The sequence below is a fragment of the Macaca nemestrina genome, chromosome 18 (assembly GCF_043159975.1).
Source record: "Macaca nemestrina isolate mMacNem1 chromosome 18, mMacNem.hap1, whole genome shotgun sequence".
Classification (NCBI taxonomy): Eukaryota; Metazoa; Chordata; class Mammalia; order Primates; family Cercopithecidae; genus Macaca; species Macaca nemestrina.
The window spans coordinates 22,966,690-22,988,650 of NC_092142.1; the positions used below are offsets into that span (position 1 = coordinate 22,966,690).

Here is a 21,961-nt window from a genome sequence, read left to right on the forward strand (position 1 = left end):
TTCCTTTTTGAAAATTGTGATTTAAAATAATTCTCATAAAATCTTTACTGTTCAAATATATTAGAAAATATATTGAGTTTTTGTCTGCATCAGGTACTGTTTTAACTGCCTTCCATGCATTGCCTTATTTAATTCTCTCAACCCTCTAAGGTAAGGTTATCACCACATTACAGATGAGGAACTAGAGCTTGGAAAAGTTAAGGCATTCATCCAAGATCCAGCTACCAGAAAGTGGAGGAGCCAGGACTTGATCCCTGGACTGTGCACTGTCCCAAGACCCTTGTAAAGATTATTAGAAGCACTTGGAGCCCCTGGTAAGGTTCGTGGTTGTGCTAACAGGAGAGAGTCATGATAACACCATCGAATGGTGTCTATTACATAATAGAAAAAGACTGAGTATTCTTACAATTCAAATGATTTAAATTTATCTTAAAATATTGCAACAAATAAGTAGAATATTCACACCTTTTATAATTTGTTGGCAGGATTTTAAAAGATGCGAATCTTATTTGTTCCTTAAGGCTTTGATTTTGAAGCTGACAAAGACAGCATACATTGACTAACCTCTGAAAGAAGGGCATGGCAGCATTGAAATGAGGCAGTCGAGACAGGCTCATTAAGGAGTAGAGGTTTCCCTGCTCAGTTCTCCTTGTTCTTTTGGGGTATCCAGTGTGTGGAGTTTGCAGAGATCTTAATAAAAACATCAACCTACGTTTATATGCTGACAAACAAATAGCCAAGAGCCATTTAGGACACATAGCTTGGAGTCTGTTTATCTCTCCCTACCTATCTACAAACCCATGAAGAACCCATTTAAACTTCAGATCAAACCAGGCCCCCTTTAGTGGTTGGAATCGGCAGGTTCCTGAGCCAAGTGAAGTTCATAAATCAGTTGTTGTCTTAGTCCATGTTGTGTTGCCATAACTGAATACCACAGACTAGATAATTTATAAAGAAAAGAAATTTATTTCTTACAGTTCTGGAGGCTGGGAAGTCCAAGGGTGAGGGGCTTGCATCTGGTGAGAGACTTCTTGCTGTGTCATCCCATGGCAGAAGGTGAAGGGCAAGAGAGAGTATGCATGCGTGTGTGTGTGTGCATGTATGTGCATATATATGCATATGCATACGTGTGTGTGCACATGCAGGGGAAAGATAGGGAGCCAAACTCATCCCTTTTATCTGGAACCCACCCCCAAGATAACAGTGTTAAGTCCTCATGAGGTGCCACCTCTCAACACTGTTGCATTGGAGATTCATTTTCTAACACATGAACTTTGTGGGGGCAAGTCAACCATAGAACCTACCAGATACATGACTTTGAGATATCCCGTGGCAGAAAAGCCAACGGTTTGAATTGAAATGGTAGATGGGAAGGCCACTGACTGGGGGAGGGCATGAAACTGGTAGCTTCTGTCTGGGAATAACTACTGAAATATCATATAATTGAAGTCAATAATTGAACGATGACCTTAGAAGTGGAATTTAACTGCTCCATTCTGTAGATGGGCAGAGGCCTAGAGATTTGGCCGAGTGACTTACACAGGGATTATAACAGAACCATGGCAAAATAATCTGGTGCTCCACTTAATGGATACAGGACTTTATTATTATTATTTTGATACTGGTCCATGGTCCAGGGATTGAGGATCCCTGCCCTAAATCATGAGGAAGATTGAGGCCCATGGGTGCCACAAGTTGGTAGCTGTCAGCTTCTTACCACCTGCCAGCACCTCCATAGTCATCCTGACCTCCTTGCCCAGCTTCCATCTCTGTCTTAGCAAATATGTGTTCCCTCCCCCAACTCATGTGAGACTTACCCTCACTCCTGCTCTGGACTCCACTCTCTCGATCCTTCCTGCTTATCTCCCCTGTTTAGTCTGTGTCTACAACTTCTCTATGTTCCTGTGGTTTCAAATAGGAGCCTGATTTAAATTGACTTTTAAGCAAAAAATAATGATAGTTAGTATTCAGATGTAGATGGATCATGGTCCCAAACAATGCCAGCAGGGAAACATTTCTCTGTATCCCTTAGGATTACTTTCCCCACTGTGTTGACTTCATTCTTCATTCTCAGAAGGCTTTCTTGGGCACATAGCAACTCCCAACTTATGTCCCATTATCTCTGCAACTTCTACCTTAAAAAAAGGGCTTCCTTTTTATAAAATCCCAGCAGCCTAGGACTCAATCTTTTTGGAAGACATTGGGTCATACGCCCATCTCTAGGGGAATCGCTTACTGCACGGGGGGGATGGAATATGCTGATTGGTTGGGCCTGGGTCACCTGCCCCTCTTAGCCAGGGAACTGGATCTAATCCAGACATTTTGAAAAAAGAGAAGGAATGTCCTATTTAAATCAGACATTTTGAAAGAAGAGAAGGAATATCTCCTTTAAGAAAAATAAAGCCACTGTCACTAGAAGAAAAGACAATGAATGCCTGATGGCTGGGCAAAAACAGCAGCTGTCCGTTCTGACTCTGTCCTGACCGTCTCCTTTGTGCATAAACCTGCTATGTCTTTTTCATGTTAAAAATCCCCTACCTCAAACCTGGGAATCCTCCTTACTACTACTCTTACTACTGCTAGGACTACTACCCTACCTTACTTCACATACAAATATGCTTTTGAAAGAGTTGCCAGTTCCTGCTGTTTCCACTTGTTGACAATTTATTCTTTCCTCAGTTTGGTGCAATCTGGCTTCTGCTCCCACCATCCTATTGATATTTTTCCCATTGAGTCTTCAGTGACCTGAAAATTGCCTCCTTTCACAAGCTTGTCTCATCTTTCTTGACCTCACCATATTATTAGGTGCTCTAATCCTTTCCCCTTTAAAAAAATGTGAAAAAATAAAATATTCAAGCAGCATTAAAAGCTACAAAGTGAAATTAAGAATCCCCTCACCCATGGCTCCTAGCTAGGCTTCTTGATTCTCCTTCCTAGAGACACCCACTGCAACCAGGTTCTTGTGTGACCTTCTAGAGAAGATGTATTCAGGCCCAGAAATAGTCTACATCACACACAAGGATGTTAGCATGCTGTATACAATTTCTGTATCTTGCTTTATTCCCCTCTATCTTGGAGATTGTTTCTTATCTGCACATCTATCTCTACATCACCCTTTGAATAGCTTCCTAGTTTCCTACATAAGTGAGTTTATCTATAGGATAAATGCAGAGTAACTCCTCCTTTTTAAGCCCCTCTTCTTCATTTTTATGACATTGTGTGTCTATCTTAGTCTGTTTTGTGCTGCTATAAGAATACCTGAAACTGGGGCCAGATGCAGTGGCTCATGCCTGTAATCCCAGTACTTTGGGAGGCTAATGTGGGTAGATCACTTGAGCCCAGGAGTTTGAGACCAGCTTGGGGAACATGGCAAAACTCTGTCTCTACACACAAAAATACTACAAAAATTAACCAGGTGTGGTGGCACATGCCTGTAGTCCCAGCTACTTGGGTGACTAAGGCAGGATTGCTTGAGCCTGGGAGGTCGAGGCTGCATTGTTGTGATCACAGCTTACTGCAGACACGACCTCCCAGGCTCAAGCAATCCTCCTGCCCGAGTGACAGAGAGACCCTGTCTAAAAAAAAAAAAGTAGATAACTTGTAATGAAAAGAAATGTATTTGGCTAATGGTTCTGGATGGTGGGAAGTCCAAGATCAGGGGCTGTATCTGGGGAGGACCTTCTTGCTGCATAGTAACCTGATAGAAAGCATCACACAGCAAGAGAGTACATGAGAGAGGGTAACTTAATTTTTAAATAAATTCACTCCCACAGTAATAATATTAATCCAGTCACCTCCAAAAGTTCCCACCTCTCAACACTGGTGCCTTGGGGATTAAGTTTCCAACACATGAACTTTGGGAGACACATTCAAACCATATCACCACATTTGCTGATGTTCTTCCTGCCTTCACAGCCACTCCCGATAGAAATTTCAACTCCACGAAGACTTCCAGTGACAATTGAATTTGGAAGGTTGAGACCTGCTCATGACCCAGAAAGGAAAAGAGAAAGCTTACTTTTTGTTTTGTTACAAGTACAGTTTCTTAAAACTAACCGCCAAATGCCCCCCGCACCCCCCCACCAAAAGGCATATGGAAAACAGCGCAGAGATGGTGTGTGAATGTACTTGAAATGTCTTTCTAAGGAAGTGAGGCTTGGGTGGGACTGGAAACACATCCCTTTTGCTCCCCAGGGTACATGTCTTTTTTTCACTTCCTCTAACTGGGAGCCCCAGGGCCTGGCTTTGTCTTGTAGCTTCCTGTCATGATGCACCAGGCTAAGTGGGAAGGTTTCTGTTCTATGTCTTAAGTAGCACTGGCAGGTCCTCATTCTGCTTGTAATTGGGATGGGAATATGGGTAGGAATTTGGGGTTTGGCAGAGCTTACAGGACCTCTTTCAAGCCAGAGCACAGCCCTATCAGACTTACTCACTGGACAGGAATAGGTCAGTCAGCCCTCAGCAGCAGCCACCAGCTGCCATGTTAAGTATTTGATGTGAATTTTATCAAGTCATTCTCACCCCATCCTACAAGAAACTTGAGCTTAGGAGACTTAGCTAACTTGCTTGAAGGTTGTATAGCTGTGAATTGTTGGAGCCAGGATTGGTGCCCAGGTCAGCTTAACTTTTAAGTCCATGCCACACAATCAGATACATAGTATGAGGCAATGGTATGTAATGGAAAGCCTGTGGGCTTTGGAATTGAACAGATGGGCTCTGGATCTTGGCTCTCCGACTTGACTCCATATGACCCGGAACAAACTGTTAACTCTTAAAATTATCTTTTAAGTAGAGATAATCCTTTTCCTGCCTATCTCACAGCCTTGTGGGAATCAAAGCTATAAAAAGATAGGCAAATAGAAGGGATAATTACTATTTGAGGGTGAGTTTACTTGAAGCCAGCAATGTGGGTTTAGGATGAATGGTGAAGAATAGATAAGAAAAAAAAGATACTCTGTTGACATGGGAAGATGTTTAGAGTGTATTTCATCTAGTTTCTCTTAAAAAGCAAGCAAAAGAACAGAGTCATGTTTCCACCTTTGTCTAAAAACTAAAAAACATCCATTCATCTATTCATCAGCCATCTAGGATACAGACCAAGATGTTAACATAATACAGAGATTTGGGGTGGCAGGATTAAGAAGGACTCTTTTGTGTGTTTTAAATTTTTTTATGGCCAGTCGCAGAGGCTTATGCCTGTAATCCTAGCACTTTGGGAGGCCAAGGTGGGCAGATCACGAGGTCAGGAGTTCAAGACCAGCCTGGCCAACATAGTGAAACCCCATCTCTACTAAAAATACAAAAATTAGGCCGGGCGCGGTGGCTCAAGCCTGTAATCCCAGCACTTTGGGAGGCTGAGATGGGCGGATCACGAGGTCAGGAGATCGAGACCATCCTGGCTAACACGGTGAAACCCCGTCTCTACTACAAAATACAAAAAGAAACTAGCCAGGCGAGGTGGCGGGCGCCTGTAGTCCCAGCTACTCGGGAGGCTGAGGCAGGAGAATGGCGTGAACCCGGGAGGCGGAGCTTGCAGTGAGCTGAGATCCGGCCACTGCACTCCAGCCTGGGCCACAGAGCAAGACTCCGTCTCAAAAAAAAAAAAAAAAATACAAAAATTAGCTGGGCGTGGTGATGGGCGCCTGTAGTCCCAGCTACATGGGAGGCTGAGGCAGGAGAATCACTTGAACCTGGAAGGTGGAGGTTGCAGTGAGCCGAGATGGCGCCACTGCATACCAGCCTGGGTGACAAAGTGAGACTTCATCTCAAAAAAAAAAAGAAAAGAAAAATTATTACAATTACTGTTTTTTGTTTTGTTTTGTTTTTTGTTTTTTGGGTTTTTTTTTTTGAGACAGGGTCTCATTCTGTCACCCAGCCTGGAGTGAAGTGGAACAGTAATAGCTCACTGCAGCCTCCAACTCCTGGGTTCAAGGGGTTCCCCCTGCCTCAGCCTCTTGAACAGCTGGGACTATAGGCATGCACCACCATGCCTGGCCAATTTTTAAAAAATTCTTTGTAGAGACAAGTTCTTGCTATGTTGCCCAGGCTGGTCTCAAACTCCTGACCTCTCGTGATCCTCCCACATGGGCCTCCCAAAGTGCTGGTATTATAGGCATGAGCCACCATGCCTCGCCTCTTGGTGCTTTTTAATAGCTTGTTTGTTTCGGCGATAAATGTAGGAGAATGATAGAAGAGTCGGGATCTCTGGTCAAATCTAGGATCAAATCATGGTCAGATACTTAAACTCTCTAAACCCATTTTCTCACTGCACAGTAAGCACTTCATAGAGCTTTTGGGGGGATTAAAGGAGATAATGCTTGCAAAACACTTAACACAATATCTAGCTCGTAGTTAGTGCTTAACATACACTATTATTTGTCCATTTGATAATTTTTTGTGCCTGGGTCTTAGAAACGCAGTGGTGAATAAAACAGATGTGACTTTGCTCTCGTGTAGCTTACAGTCTAGATGAGAACACAGACAATAAACAGAGAATGAACATATATTAATAATTATAGATTGAGATATACTAGATTTTATTTCTGTGAAAGAAATGAACAGGATATCTTGATACAGAATAACAGGAGGGAACAATGAGGATCCACTTTATTTGAAGGTGATCTGGAACAGCTTCTCTGACAAGGTGCCATTTAAACTGAGATCTGGAGGAAATCAAAACACTGGATATTATTTTTTTAATGAAAATTAAGAAAAGCAAGGGCAAAACGAAACAGACTTAGTATGAAACACAAAAGACCCCTCTCCTACTGACTTCCTCCCTAAATAAACATAAGAGGTAAAAGATCCCTGATTGTAAGGGACCTTCGTTATCAGTAGAAAAAGAAGACTCCAGTCTCTCTTTTTTCTGCCAAAGCCCAGACCACAAACGACTTTTTTAAATGATCAAATGTGTAGGCAGCTTTGTGCATCTGATTCTTCCTGGGTGGGTCCCTCCTGTGCTCAGCTGTGGGAAACTGGAAGGCAGAGAAACGACCCTGCGTTTCACTGGATGTGCACATGTTAAAAAAGAAAGATGCGTTTGTCTTTTTGCCTAGGCTATGTAACTTGGATGTCTTTTCATTGTGACCTTCTGGTCTTGTTATCCTGAAGGTGCCCTGGTGTCTTGATGGAGGCTGGGCAGGTAGCTTCCCTGAGCCACTAGCCTCATGTCATCAAACTTGGCTAGACAACAGCAGCAGGGAGGGGCCTTATCTTCTCCTCCACCATCTTACCCGGTCCATACCCTCTTTTTACCTCCATTTCTTCCCCAGCTCTTTCCTTTCCTCTTCCAAAGAAGCAGTGTCTGTCTTGCAGGTCCCACTCAAGTGAGATGTCGCTTCCTCCAGACAGTGTTCCTGGCCCTTCTTGGGTTCCTTTCCTCTGTGCTCAATGGCAGCACCTGTCCCATGGTCCCATGCAGTGGCCTGTGTGTGCATCTGTGTCCTCTGCTAGACCTTAAGCTCAATGGGGACAAGAACAGGTACCCTCTTACATATCGCCAGCGTCCGGCATGCTGCTAGGCAGAGGATCTACAAGACCCGAATATTAGCCTTCCTCATTATCCCTTAGCATCAAAATACACATCAAAGCAGCCCCTTGTTTTGGAGTTTTTTTTGTTTCATTTTGTTTTGAGACAGGGTCTCACTCTGTCACCCAGGCTGGAGTGCAGAGGCACGATCATAGCTTGCTGCAGTCTAAACCTCCTGGGCTCAAGCGATCCTCCAACTTCAGCCTTCCAAGTAGCTGGGACTACAGGCATGTGCCGTCACGCCCTGAGAAGTTTTAAATTTTTTGTAGAGACAGGGTCTGGCTATGTTGCCCAGGCTGGTCTCACACTCCTAGCCTCACTCGATCCTCCTGCTGCCTTAGAGTGTTTTACTAAGATGAAGCATGTTGAAGTAGCGTCAGGCTAACCTTAACAGTTTACCCAAATACTCCCATTCTCTTTATTTCTATTTTTCAATTTCTTCCATGATAATTGCTCTCATTTAAAATAGCTTTCACAGCCTCTTTTCTTATTACAAAATAATAATAATACCTGATTGTTATGTAAATTTTTAAAAATATAATCAAGCACAAAGGGGAAAAGGAAAAAGATGAAAACCATCTGCAATTCTTCTAATCTCCATAAGCCTGTGTATAAAATGTGTACAGATATTACATATACATTTGTGTATATAATTTATAGAATGGAAAGATATTGTACACACTGTTAGTAATTATATAACTATGTCATTTCATATTCTTCTACATCTTCTTTTAATTTTTAAGAGTGTTTTGCATGGTAATACATCAAATAGATGTATCATTATTTATTTAACTGTTTTCCCTATTGGTCCATAGTAGATTCCCTTTTGTTTTCTCTAATGATTCTTTGATGAACGCCCTATATCTTGATGGGATAAACCCGGGAGTATAGAGGAGAGGTCAGGAAAAAACTCGTGGAGGAAGTGACACTGCTCTGGAGACAGAAATGATGCACAGGAGATAGCTGGATGGATGGGGAAGGAGTGGGAGCAAGTGCTCCTGGCAGAGGAGACAGCTTGCGCAAGGGCTTGGAGTCACCTCCAAGAGTTCATGAGTGTTCCAGGAACTGGAAATATTTCAGTATGGCTGGAGGTGTCTCAGGGCGTTGGGGACATGGGCAGGGAAGGAGCTGTTGACCAAGTGTCCAGGAACAGGTCCTAAATGGCCCCTTAAGCCATGCTAGGGAGTGTGGGCTTTGGGCAATGGGGAGCTATTGCAGATAAGAGCAGGGAAATGGCATAACCCAGTCAGCATCTTTAAAAGATCCCTTTAGCTGGGCATGGTGGTGTGCAGCTGTGGTCCCAAGCTACTCACAAGGCCAAGGCAAGAGGATCCCTTGAGCCCAGGAATTCAAGGTGGCAGTGAGCTATGATCATGCCACTGCACCCCAATCTGGGCAAGAGAGCAAGACCTTGTCTCAAAAAACAAAACAAAACAAAACAAAACAAAAGAGATCCCTGTGGCAGTGGTGACCAAGCCAACTCCACATTCAACAGCAAGACTCTGTTATTAACTCAATGAAACAAATTAAAAGAGAAGAGAAAACGAAAAAGAGCTTAAGTGTAACAGGTCACAGATAAGCTTTTCAAACTGTCTGGATTCTTAAATTCAGGAGCGTAATTCAACAAATCAACCTTCTTACCCCTCTCCTTAATCCTGAAAAAGGTGCTTGTGGTTTAAAAAACCACTTGTTGGTTTCTGGCCCCCATTCCTGTTCCAGGAGCCCCATTGATGTACCCTGATGACAAGGGGGTCGGATTTTCTTTTCTTTTTTTTTTCTTGTAAGCTGAGTGAGGCTGAAGTGTTCACCCAAGACAAGCTAGAGAGGCAGGTGCAATCCATGGTGCGTTTTTAATTAGATCCCAGCCACTGAGCTGCCCATACTTCAAGGACACAGCAGGCAGGAAGCTGATCTGGGCTGTGTCTCCCAAGGGCTGACGTCTCCATTTAGGGAGCGCTCTTGAAGCTAATGGTCAGTGACAGCTCCATTTGAAAAACACAGAAACGCTTAACAGGGAGGCTGTGATCTATCTGCCAGCCCGGTAAGCCGCTGATTAGCAGGGAAATCATGCTCCCTCTGTGTCGCACCCCCTTGGTTAACCCCTGTTCTTGCGTCTCCTCTGTGCTATCTCACTTAAAGATTTCATTGTTCTCTGAGACAGGAGGGAGGGGGAGAGGGAGAGGGAGGTTGTGGAGCTGCCAGAAGCTGTTTCACTGTCTCCCATCACAGCCTCTGGGGAGGCCCAGGCGAAGCAACAGCCTTCTGGCGTGGATGGGAAATGGATGGTTTTTAAAGAAAAATGGTCCCTGAAGATGCTCCGTGTCTCAGCTAATGTGCTTCCTACACCGGCTGGCTTGGGTTCCAACACCCAGGCCAAGAAAAACACGCACAGGTCTGCCTTATAGCCACACCAGGATGCCATACCAGCAGTCCCTGCCACCAGCACCTCTTTATTGTCTGCTCCACCTCCCTTTTCTACAGTCCTAGCCACCATTCCTCTCCTGTGGATGACTGCAGCAGTCTCTCCCTGATGCCATGGCCACCAGTCTAGCTCCCCGAACCTCTGCAATCCCCACAGCTGAGGGGACTCCTTGACTTGTCTGCTGGAATTTTGAACTTATCATAAAGGAAAGCAAGTACTAAATCTCCCCCCTCAAGTAGGCTCTACTCCTCATGTTCCTCTCTCACTAAATAGCTCAGGCCAAAAATGTCAGTGTCACCAACAATGCCTCTCTTCCTCTCATACCCGACACCCCATCCATCAGCAAATCTTGTCAACTCTGAATTCAGAACATACCCCACATCTGAATGCATCTTTCCATCCCCCTACCAATCACCTTCCTTCAAGCCCCCGTCATTCTTACCTGGATTATTGTAACCACTTCCTCACTGGTTGCACTGTTTCCATTATTGTCCCCAGCTCATTTAATCTATCCTTGTATACCACACCAGTGATCCTGTTTAAATGTAAGTCAGGGCCAGGCTTGGTGGCACACACCTGGAATTCCAGCACTTTGGGAGGCTGAGGTGGGAGGATCACTTGAGGATAGGAGTTCGAGACCAGCCTGGGCAACAGAGCGAGACCCCCCGACACCCCCGTGTCTACAAAAAAAAAAAAAAAATTAGTCCTGCGTGGTGATGTACATCTGTAGTCCTAGCTACTCATGAGGTGAAAGTGGGAGGATCGCTTGAGCCCGGGAGTTTGAGGCTGCAGTGAGCTGTGATCATGCCTCTGACTCAAGCGTGGGCAACAGAGCAAGACCATGTCTCTAAAACAATGAAATACTATCAAAACAAAATATACGTCATCATATCATTCAGGGCTCTACATTCTCCAGCAGTTTCCCATTGAGCTGAGATGAAAATCCACTGTCCATCAAGGACATCAAGGACGCTGCTCTGGCTCGTGGTCCACTCTGTGGCCCCTTGGTCACTCTGCTCTGGCCATACTGACCTCATTGCTGCTTGGTGACTATGCCAGGTGAGCTCTGTCGGGCCCTTTGCACTTGCAGCTCCCTCTGCCTAGAATGCCTTTCCTCCTGACATCCAAAGGGCACCCTTTCTCACTCCACTAAGGTCTTGCTCAAAGGTCATTTCCTCCAAGCTGAAAATGGCATCACTCTTACTCCATCCCCTGGCCTTTCTTTTTTTTTCTTTACTTTTTTTTTTTTTTTTTTTTTTTTTTTGGGGACAGAGTCTCACTCTGTCACCCAGTTTGTAGTGCAGTGGCTTGATCTCTGCTCACTGCAACCTCTGCCTCCTGGGCTCGAGTGATCCCCGCACCGCAGCCCACCTGAGTAGCCGGGACCACAGGTGTACACCACCACACCCAGCTAATATTTGTATGTTTGGTAGAGACGGGGTTTCACCATGTTGCCCAGGCTGGCCATAAACTCCTAAGCTCAAGTGATCCACCAGCCTCGACCTCCCAAAGTGCTGGGATTACAGGTGTGAGTCAACCTGCCTTGCCTTGGCTTTATTTTTCTTAACATCACTTATCTCTCTCTGGCACTAAAATATACACATTTATAGTTACGGTCTCGTTTGTTTGTTGCTTCTCTTCCCCAGTAAAATGTAAGTTCCATGAAGCATGGATTTTGTATCATTTTCTACTAGCACAGAGCCTGGCACATAGTGAGTACTCAATACATCCGTCTGAATGAGAAAATGAATAAACAAACGAATGAATCTGGACAACAAGCCTAACCACTCTGAGTTTACCCTGAGGGGTCATCCTTCTGTGGGAGTTTCCCTCCACTGGCCAGCAGAACAGACCCCAGGTCTTGCTACTGTGTCAGAGAGTTCTCATTTTCTGAGACCTGAAGCCAAGATAACAAAAGCAGCAGAAGCAATTTAGTTTGGAATGACAAATAGGTTTCCTTAAGTCTGACAGGAGTCTTTTAAAAATTCAAGACTGTTTCCTTAGTATTTAAAACTTAAACACCATGAAAATGCCCTATTATAGGAAACATATGCTATCTGTCTGTAGGGATTTGGAGTAGAAAATGGAAACTAAATAATACTTGGAGCCATGATGCGTTGATCACATACGCAGTACCTGTTGCTTGCATTCTCTCATTTTATCCTCATATCACAACCCCAATGTGATAGGAATTAAAATTGCTCCCCTTTTACAAAAGAGGAAACTGAGACTTTAAGGAATTTGCCCAGAATTGCACAGATAGTAGGCAGCATAGTGCTGAGGTTTGAATTCAGTCTACAGACTCACTTTTTTTTCTTTCTTTGAGACAGAGTTTCCCTTTTGTTGCCCAGGCTGGAGTGCAATGGTGCCATCTCAGCTCACTGCAACCCCCATCTCCCGGGTTCAAGTGATTCTCCTGCTTCATCCTCCCGAGTAGCTGGGATTACAGGTGCCTGACACCACACCTGGCTGTTTTTGTATTTTTAGTAGAGACAGGGTTTCACCATGTTGGCCAGGCTGGTCTCAAACTCCTGACCTCAGGTGATCCACCTGCTTTGGCCTCCCAAAGTTCAGGGATTACAGGCATGAGCCACCGCGCCCAGCCCCAGACTCACTTTTACTCAGATAAGAAGTGAGCAGGAGGTAGAGGCTCTTGGAGACCTCAGTCCCTTGCATGCACAGCAAATACTTCTGCTTCCCTCAACAAAAAGGCTTTGAAGAAGAGCGTGCACCTCTTGACTTTTTCAATGTACCTTCACTCTTCCAGCAACTGAAGTTCAGTGGCAGCCCTCCATTTCTCATCAGTATCGCCCCAGTTGCCAACTGCAATGATCCCTTTTCAGCAACTCTCCTATTTGACCTCTTAAAGATATTTTAGTTATACCAATGCCCTTCTCCTGGGATTCCTCTCAGTCCTTAGCTTGGCTGATAATGTTCTCTCCTGGTTCTCCTCGTGCTGTCCTAAGACACTTTAAGGGGCATTTTTATCATGGGCAAATGGAAATAAAACATCTATTTCACAGAGTTGTTACATGAATGAAAAAGGTCATATATGCAAAAACCCTTGGCAAATGTCTGTTTCACTGAAAGTGCTCTCTGGTTTTTATTACTTTTGTTATCTCTTTCCACTCCCCATATTCTGTGCTGGGAAAAAAAAAAAGGTTTTTCAAGAGCTCTCTCCTCCTGTGCTTTTTTTTTTTTTTTTTTTCCTTTTTTGAGTCAAGGTCTCCATCACCGCCCAGGCTGGAGTGCAGTGGTGCAATCTCTGCTCACTGCAACCTCCACCTCGCGGGCTCAAGCAATTCTCTCACCTCAGTTTCCTGAGTAGCTGGGACTACAGGCATGCACCACCACGCCCAGCTAATTTTTTAAAGACAGGGTTTTGCCACGTTGGTCAGGCTGGTCTCAGGTGATCTGCCCACTTTGGCCTCCCAAAGTGCTGGGATTACAGGTGTGAACCACCACGCCCAGCCCAGAACCTGTGCTTCTGACTTCTGGTCATCACCGGGACTCTCATTGGCCTCTCAAAGTCATTGTTCAAAATGGAATTAATCATCTTTCTCAGTTTTCCCACTTTCTCTCAGTTCATACAACCACAGTCTCTGTTATTCAAACCAGAGACTTCATCATCCCCATCCTTGTCTTCCCGCCAGCCGCTTCCCAACTCCATTAGTCAATCAGCCACCAGGCTGCCACCATACTTGTATTTATTTATTTATTTATTTTTTGTTTTGAGAGAGAATCTTGCTCTGTCACCCAGGCTGGAGTACAGTGGCATGATCTCAGCCCACTGCAACCTCCGCCTCCCGGTTCAAGTGATTCTCCTGCTTCAGCCTCCTGAGTAGCTGGGACTACAGGCACCCTTCACCATGCCTGGCTAATTTTTGTATTTTTAGTAGAGATGGGGTTTCACCATGTTGGCCAGGCTGGTCTCAATCTCCTGACCTCGTGATCCACCCACCTTGTCCTCCCAAAGTGCTGGGATTACAGGTGTGAGCCACCGTGCATGGCCACTCTGCTTGTAAAATGGAGCCAGAAACTTGGGCTCTGATGTCAGATGGACCTGATTCATCTTGCTCTGCTATTGGTTCACTGTACGACCTTGAACAAATTACATAATCTCCCTGGTCTCAGTTCCCTCATCTATAAAATGGAGATGATAATACCCACTTCATAGGGCCATTGGGAAGATTAAATAAGGTAATGCAAGTAAAGAACTTTCCAGTAAAGAGCATTTTGCACTGGCATATAGCAAATGCATCATAAATATCGACAGTCATGGTTATTATTACTACTATTACTATTATACTATTAGGTTGTGGTTACCCCCTATAGATACTGTGTTGGAAATGCATAGAGCTTTTGTGCAAATGGGTTTTGCTGGCAAAGAACAAGGAACCCCAAATTAGTGGTTTGCCCCTTCTCATTAGGTGGGAATTAGCATGTACAGGTGTGAGCACTCGTGCATGCATGCACTCATGTACACACATGTATATGCACATATGTGTTATAACTCTGCCTCAGATAAGGGCCTTTTTAATATAGAAAGACCAGCAGGATGGGTGAGAAATGGCAACTATTTTCTCTCTAGAACCTGATTGCTTCACCAAACAATGGTTTGTATTTCCTCCCACATTCCTCCTTCCTAATTGAAGAGGGAGTGGCTGAATTTACCTCCTGGCACATTGCACTTAATGGTCAATGACTGCTCCAGCTAACCAGGAGCCTTGTGGTTACCCAGGCGTTGCAAGCATCAAACCCAGATCTTCATTGGGATCTTCCTCCATTGGCTGGAGTTTATAAATTGTATTCTGTTGAGTTGGAAAACATCCACGGCTCCTGATTGAGAGCTGGAGGACAGCACTTTGAGGGGTCTGCTGCTATAAATACTGGGATCTCCCAGGTGATGTATAAATGGGTCATTACTTTGCATCTTGCACCCCCTGAAACATCTCAGGTGCCTTGATCCCATGTATTCCAACAGATGAGCTTGGCTGACTTCTCGGGGTGGGTTGGGGGGACATGCCACATGCCTCTGGCCCCACCATCTCATGCCTTTGCCATCCATCTCCTGACTGCCCAGAAGGACACCAGGAACGGCTCATGAGCTACAAAAACTGAAGGTCGGGAACCCAAGGTCATGCACCAAAGGTCATGAGAATTTTACATTTTATGTTGCTCTCATTTCTGATCATTTGAAACAACCTCTCTGAGTTTCTGAAAGGGAAGGGATTGGAGAAAAGCACACCCAATTATGCTAGGTTCTGTTTTATTTTGGCTTTTGTTTTTGTTTTTTTCCCACCCACCACAAGTTCTTTTCTTCCCCTCTCATAGTGTGGGCGAAATGCTGAAAACTTCGACCGATTTTTCACCCGCCATCCACCAGTCCTAACACCTCCCGACCAGGAAGTCATCAGGAATATTGACCAATCAGAATTCGAAGGATTTTCCTTTGTTAACTCTGAATTTTTAAAACCCGAAGTCAAGAGCTAAGTAGATGTGTAGATCTCCGTCCTTCATTTCTGTCATTCAAGCTCAACGGCTATTGTGGTGACATTTTTATGTTTTTCATTGCCAAGTTGCATCCATGTTTGATTTTCTGATGAGACTAGAGTGACAGTGTTTCAGAATCCAAATGTCCTCAGGTAGTTTGGAGCATCTCTATGAGATGGGATTATGCAGATGGCCTATGGAAAATGCAGCTGCATAATTAACACATTATCAAAGTCCTCTTACAATTTGTTTTCCGCAGCATGTCAGCTAAGTAGACCCAATGGGGAGAGAAAATGCCTGCTTTCTTTCCCTCTTTTTCTGCACTGCCATATTCACCCCAAACCATCCAATCTGTGGATAATTGGATGTTAGCAGTACTCTTCTACTTCCGGGCCTGGAGCTTGGCTTGTATCCAAGTGTATAGTTGCTTTGCCTAAGAGGAATCCCTCTATTTCACCTGTTCTGGAGGCACCAGACCTTGAAAAGAACATGCTCAAAATAAAATGTTACTTGTTATTTTTTTAAACTCAAAGTTAAAGTTATCAAAGTTCTAAAATTCCAAGAATGTGCTTTTAGACAGTCTCAGTCTAAAAGCACTTCAAGGGGTCAAAGGGCAACCAGCTTGGGTGCTACCTCAGTGTTGTAGTTTCTGCTACTTTATGTCTTTGATCACTCTCATCCCCAAACTACTTGAAAAGGGCATTTGGTACCACTCCCTGAAACAACACAGTCACTCTAGCAAGGCCCCCAAAGGGCCCTGGTTTTACATTGCATTTCAAACTTTATTTGCTTTGGGGTTTTGTTTCTGTTGATGTTCAAATGCAAAAAAAAAAAAAAAAAAGAAAAAAAAGTGACTCACATTGTTACACATGCTTTAAAATATGTGTTCAAATGTTATTAACCACATTGACGACCTGCTTTGATTTAACCGAGAAGACGGCTGCGGAGCCTAGCAGACTCAGGCCTGTGGGAATGGGATTTGTCTAGATTTGTTACTGGCTTTAGAAAGCTAATTAAGTGCTCTGAAAAAGAACACCGTTTCTTGAAACAAAGATGGTTGTATTCCTCACTTTGATGTTGTTTTGCAAGATGTTTGTGGAAATGTTCATTTGTATCTGGATCTCTGTTATGTGCCATTTTTCTTCTAGCATCGAGATACAATAAAAAAAAAAAAAAAGAAAAGAAGAAGAAATACTATTTCAAGGAAAGCTGATCTTTTTGAAAAACGTGGACCTAAACTACAAAGTGGGAACTGAGGAGGGAACTCAGGAGAAAGGAACTAACTGTGGAGCTTTAATCTTGGCCCCAGTGTTCAACCACTCGGAGAGGCAGGGGCTGTGGCCCATTCAGGGGCTGCTGGTGGCCTGTAGTGGGGTGGGAAGACCTGGCCAGAGCCAACGAGGATATTGGAGCCCAAAGTCAAGTTTAGAGACCAGCTGGGAACATGAATGGGGCTCTTGATTTTCTTATCAAAATCACCACTCCTCCCAACTTGGACTAAATATTCTTTCTAGCAAACAGCTTTGCAAGCTCCCTAAAGCCCAAGGAAACCCTTGGGTGGGAGAAATTTCACTCCTGTCTGAACGGATTAAGACAGCAGGTGACTCCTCCTCCTCGCCTGCCGTGTCCTGCTATTCTCAGGCAGCTCTAAAGAGAATTCTTATCACAGTTCAAGTGATTTCCAGAAGTTCCAGGGCTTCTGAGAGACCATCAGGGAAATTTTAACAACTTGACAAATGTCCTTGAAGTAAGATGTCTCATCTTTAAGGAAAAATGGGGTTTGGATTTCTGCTTAGGCAAAGTCTCCTGCAGTTCATCCTTCTCTGTCCTCTTCTTGCTTCAGGCTTGGGGACCGTCCCTGCTGTCCCCACTATGGTGGCAATCAGGACCTAAGGTGAAGCAAACTTGAAGTTCTAGCTGGCAAGTTTAGGCAATTAGAGAAGGAGGAAAATCGGAGCAAAACCCCCTCACTTTATCATTGAGAAACTGGCATCTGGAAAGAGGAAGGAACTTGCCCAAAGTCAGTCAACTGCGATAAAAACCTGGGTGTCCTGATCCTCGGTGCAGGGCACTTTCTGCTCTGTAGCAAAGCAACAGGCATCTCTGAGCCAGGCCCACCAACAGGCAAGATTTGAGGTCTCTCATCTGGTGGTTGGCTCATGATCTCATTTTGCTTGAACATGCTCTCAGGAAGATGAAAACCATGGAGAAACACTAGGCCATTGACACATGATCTGAGACAACTTTAGAAAACAATGTAGGATGGATGGAAAGAGAAAGAGAGAGAGAGAAAGAAAGAAGAAAAAGAACAAAAGAAGGAAGGAAAGAAGGAAGGAAGGAAGGAAGGAAGGAAGGAAGGAAGGAAGGAAGGAAGGAAGGAAGGAAGATAGTGTGTTTATATAATGCACTCAACATTTTCCAAATTCTTGCCATTATTTTTCAAAAGTTTAATAGTTTGCAGAAATAGAGACTCAAGTCAAAGTCTCTTTTAGAGAAACTTTCCATGGAAAGTCAGAATTTCTACCACTTCCTTTTCTATCCACATTTCCAGTGCAGAAGAAACTGAGAAACAGAGCTTTTTAAAGAGAGGACAGGGCCATAGCCACAAGGGCCTTCTTGGGGGATTAACGGGAGGTCAGTAGAATTAATAACCCTCCTTGGATGAGTGTTACTGTTCTCACGTGGCTTCAGATGCTATCAGCCTCAAAGAAATGATCTCAACAGAGAAGCTCATTCTCTCCCAACTTCTGTGGTAAAATCCAGGAGTATTTTCTCTGGGGATCTGCCCACAGGGCAAAGTCCATAAAGGCAAGTCCTGTCTGGACCTTGTGGTTATCTGAAGCATTAGCCATCACCAGCACAACAAAGGGGACAGGGCTTTCCAAGGTGGGGCTGGTCAGAAGGTAATCTTTGCTAAGATGCCCACAGGCAGGGAAAGCGAAATAGCGTTGATGAGACCAGGGGAGATCTAAAAAAAAGGCAGGTTTGTGTCTTCTAGCTCCAAATATACCTGCCTTTTAGCTCACACACTGTCCTGGAGTTCTCAGACCTTTAAGGGCCCTAACACAGTTCAGTTTATACAGGGGTTCAAAAGGGACAGTGGCCCATTTGGAAGACCTTTAGGATCAATGGGAATACATTCCATTGTTTTGCCTCAGAGTAAAGTTTCTGGCTCGGGGGTAATTATAAGTTGCAAAAAGGATAGAGGCATATCCCAAGTCTTCCTTTATTCCACAAATAATTACAAACAACCTACTGTGTGCCAGGCACTATTCTTGGCACTGGAAATACAGTAGTGAAGAACCTGATGAGGACCCTGTTTATTGTTGCTCTCCAAGAAATTCTCCAAGAATACTGTTTCTTGGAGAGAAATAATAAATAAACAAGACAATTTCTGAAAGCAATAAGTGCAATCAAGATAATTAAAGGATGCTAAAGTGTGACTCGTGGGGATTGGGAGAGAGATGCACAGACAATATTAAAGAGGAGACATTCGAGCTTTGCTGTGAACACCGGAAGTAACACACCGAGCGCCTGGGGGATGGAAATTCCTGTAGCACCCCACAGGCTAACAGAAGACAGGACAAGACAAACAGGGCAGGTGGGACATGGTAGAGATGGACCCCAGCAAACAGCTCTGTCAGCATCTTAACCTGCTCCACTCTAGCCACACATACCCACGTGTACTCCTGAGACCTGTGTGTCCACCTCACTCCCCGACTCTCACACAGACACGGCAAGAATAAGGAGGGAACTCCACAGAGACATTTTACCTATCTCAGGGGAGCAGCCACAAAGAAGCAAGTCTTGTAAAACATGTTTTGCAAAGGAGAGTGAACCCAGCAATGAGAGATCCTTAACAGCTAGTGCCCATTAGGGGGCTAAACCTAAAGCCTGAGTGTTGATGGCTCAAATGCTCATGAGTTAGTCAATACTTACCGACCCCCTGGCCTTTATAATCTGACACAACTTTGGCTGCAGCCCGGGAATGTGCAGGGCACTAGTGAATCCAAGGCCTTCTTCTCTGGTTGTTTTGTAATAAAACAGCCATTGGGCTGTCCCTCCAGTCCGAGGGACTGAGATGAGGCCTACGTAGCAGCGATGTTGTCAGGTAAAAATCAGGAACCCGCTGAAATCTTGGGCAAGCCTCCCTGCCTGCTTGTGCCTTGGTTCTCTCATATGTCATATATAGGAGGTGAGGACTCCAACCCTACCTGCCCTAGGTGGGTGTGGTGATGATGAAAAAAGACAAGAGGCTTGCAAGGACCCTGAGGAGGTTGGAGCATCATACAGATTCTTTTATTAGCCCACATTCTGATGTTCCCTGGTGAGACTTGCCCCAAACAATTGCTAGTAAATGGGAGTTAATTTCTTCCCCACCTCCCTACTGAACAAAAAAAGAAATGTCAGACTTACTAGGAGAATCGAGTTGCTTTGAGTTTATTTTGTTTTGTTTTATTTTGTTTTAAGGCTCCCCTTATACACCTTCCTTTAAGCTTTGGATTTTCTCTCAACAAACAAGAGTTTGTTGACTAGATACATGCTAAAAATGTCTTTGGAGAGAACTTCCGCCTGATAAAGACCCAATTCTAGTCTGTGGGTGGATTTTCAAGCTGACAGTCGTCAATTCCTTTCATTAAGCAGTGATCTGATTTCTCCACATGGTCATTCTGCCTTCTTGGGGGCAGAGTAGATGGGCAGCAGTTCGCCTTTTCTAAGAAAGAGGTCTTCTAGCCACCTGGGCTGCTACTGAATGGTTTTCTCCAGGACGCTCTACCTAATTGTTATTTCTATAACATTAAGCATGGTAATAAGTAGCTTCCAATTCAATTCATCCTAAAGCCAAAGAAAATACACCACCACACGCACACACGAACACACATGCACGCACACACACACACACACCACTTTATGGCAATTCTTACAGAAATTCAATGACATTTCTTTTCTTACAAAATTTCCACCACATTTCTATCCCCAAGCCAACATACAATGTGAAATGAAAGCTAGTACATGGAGTGCAGCTGCTAAAAATTTTCAGCACAGGGCTCTTGCTGACTCTGCTCATGAGACGGCATCAGCCACCCGATGACTGGCGTATCTTGGTCCTGTGTCTTTCTTCTTATGCTGTGTTAATGTGTTTACTTTCCATTTGGCAGAGAGACAAGAGAGACACCTCCAACTTCGACAAAGAGTTCACCAGACAGCCTGTGGAACTGACCCCCACTGACAAACTCTTCATCATGAACTTGGACCAAAATGAATTTGCTGGCTTCTCTTACACTAACCCAGAGTTTGTCATTAATGTGTAGGTGAATGCAAACTCCATCACTGAGCCTGGGGTGTAAGACTTCAGGCCAAGCGTACGTATCAATTCTAGTCTTCCAGGATTCACGGTGCACATGCTGGCATTCAACATGTGGAAAGCTTGTCTTAGAGGGCTTTTCTTTGTATGTGTAGCTTGCTAGTTTGTTTTCTACATTTGAAAATGTTTAGTTTAGAATAAGCGCATTATCCAATTATAGAGATACAATTTTCCAAACTTCCAGAAACTCATCAAATGAACAGACAATGTCAAAACTACTGTGTCTGATACCAAAATGCTTCAGTATTTGTAATTTTTCAAGTCAGAAGCTAATGTTCCTGGTAAAAGTTTTTACAGTTATTCTATAATACCTTCTTTGAATGCTAAGCATGACCAATATTTTTAAAAATTGTGAGTAAGCTTTGCAGTTACTGTGAACTATTGTCTCTTGGAGGAAATTTTTTGTTTAAGAATTGATATGATTAAACTGAATTACTATATGCAAGCTCTTGTTTATATGTCTTTTCTTAAATGGATCATGTTACAGAGGTTACAAACTGAAGATCCAGTTTGTAGCCATTAGATAAGCTTAATTTTACTCACATGGAATTTTATTTAATTAAAACCGTTGTGAACATGAAAAAAATAAGATACTTTATATAAATTCCTGGACTTTTAGAGTCCCTTGAAAAAAGAAACAAAAGACTAGCAGCTCTAAGCCTATGTTTCCACATGGAAATAATTCTACAGAACTGAGAAATGCTCTCTCCTTTAAAAGCAGTGTATGTTCTCATTTTGCCACAGTCTCCACCACCCCCTATTGTCTTATACCCTCCATCCATTTCCCTGGCTGCTGTAGCTACTTGAGGTTGAGACCTCTGTCATTCGTGAGTCACAGGTTTGAGGACCTGCATATTTTCTTGTGCCCTTAATCAGGGTATGTGCACAGCCATCCACTCAATGTGGTTTGTGTTTATTAAGCTTATGTATCTAGCACAAAGTACATAAGATTTTATTCCAGCCATGACAAAAGTCAGGAAAGAGGCTGGTGTCAGTACAGAGAAAAACCCTTTGTTTGTTGTCCATGAGGATGTTGCTATTTGTAAAATGACTTACCTTTTACTTACATTCTTCTAATTTAGCTTAGCACCTGCCAAAAAAGGGTGGGGGGTATAAGCCGTTTTTGTTTTTGTTTTGTTTTGTTTTGTTTTGT

At 43.8% G+C, this 21,961-nt stretch overlaps 1 protein-coding gene across 2 annotated transcripts in view; it reads left to right on the forward strand.

The window, feature by feature from the left end:
• Window positions 1-21,253, forward strand: part of LOC105485029 (protein kinase C beta) — a 381,756-nt gene extending 360,503 nt beyond the window's left edge. Inside the window, exon 17 of one of the 2 annotated variants that reach the window (XM_011747190.3) lies at window positions 15,285-21,253. In XM_011747190.3, the coding sequence (XP_011745492.1) occupies window positions 15,285-15,443 (159 nt within the window). In that variant the 3' untranslated portion in view covers window positions 15,444-21,253. The remainder of the gene's footprint in view (window positions 1-15,284) is intronic. The other variant, XM_011747191.3, reaches the window with a different exon arrangement.
• Window positions 21,254-21,961: the final 708 nt, after the last annotated feature.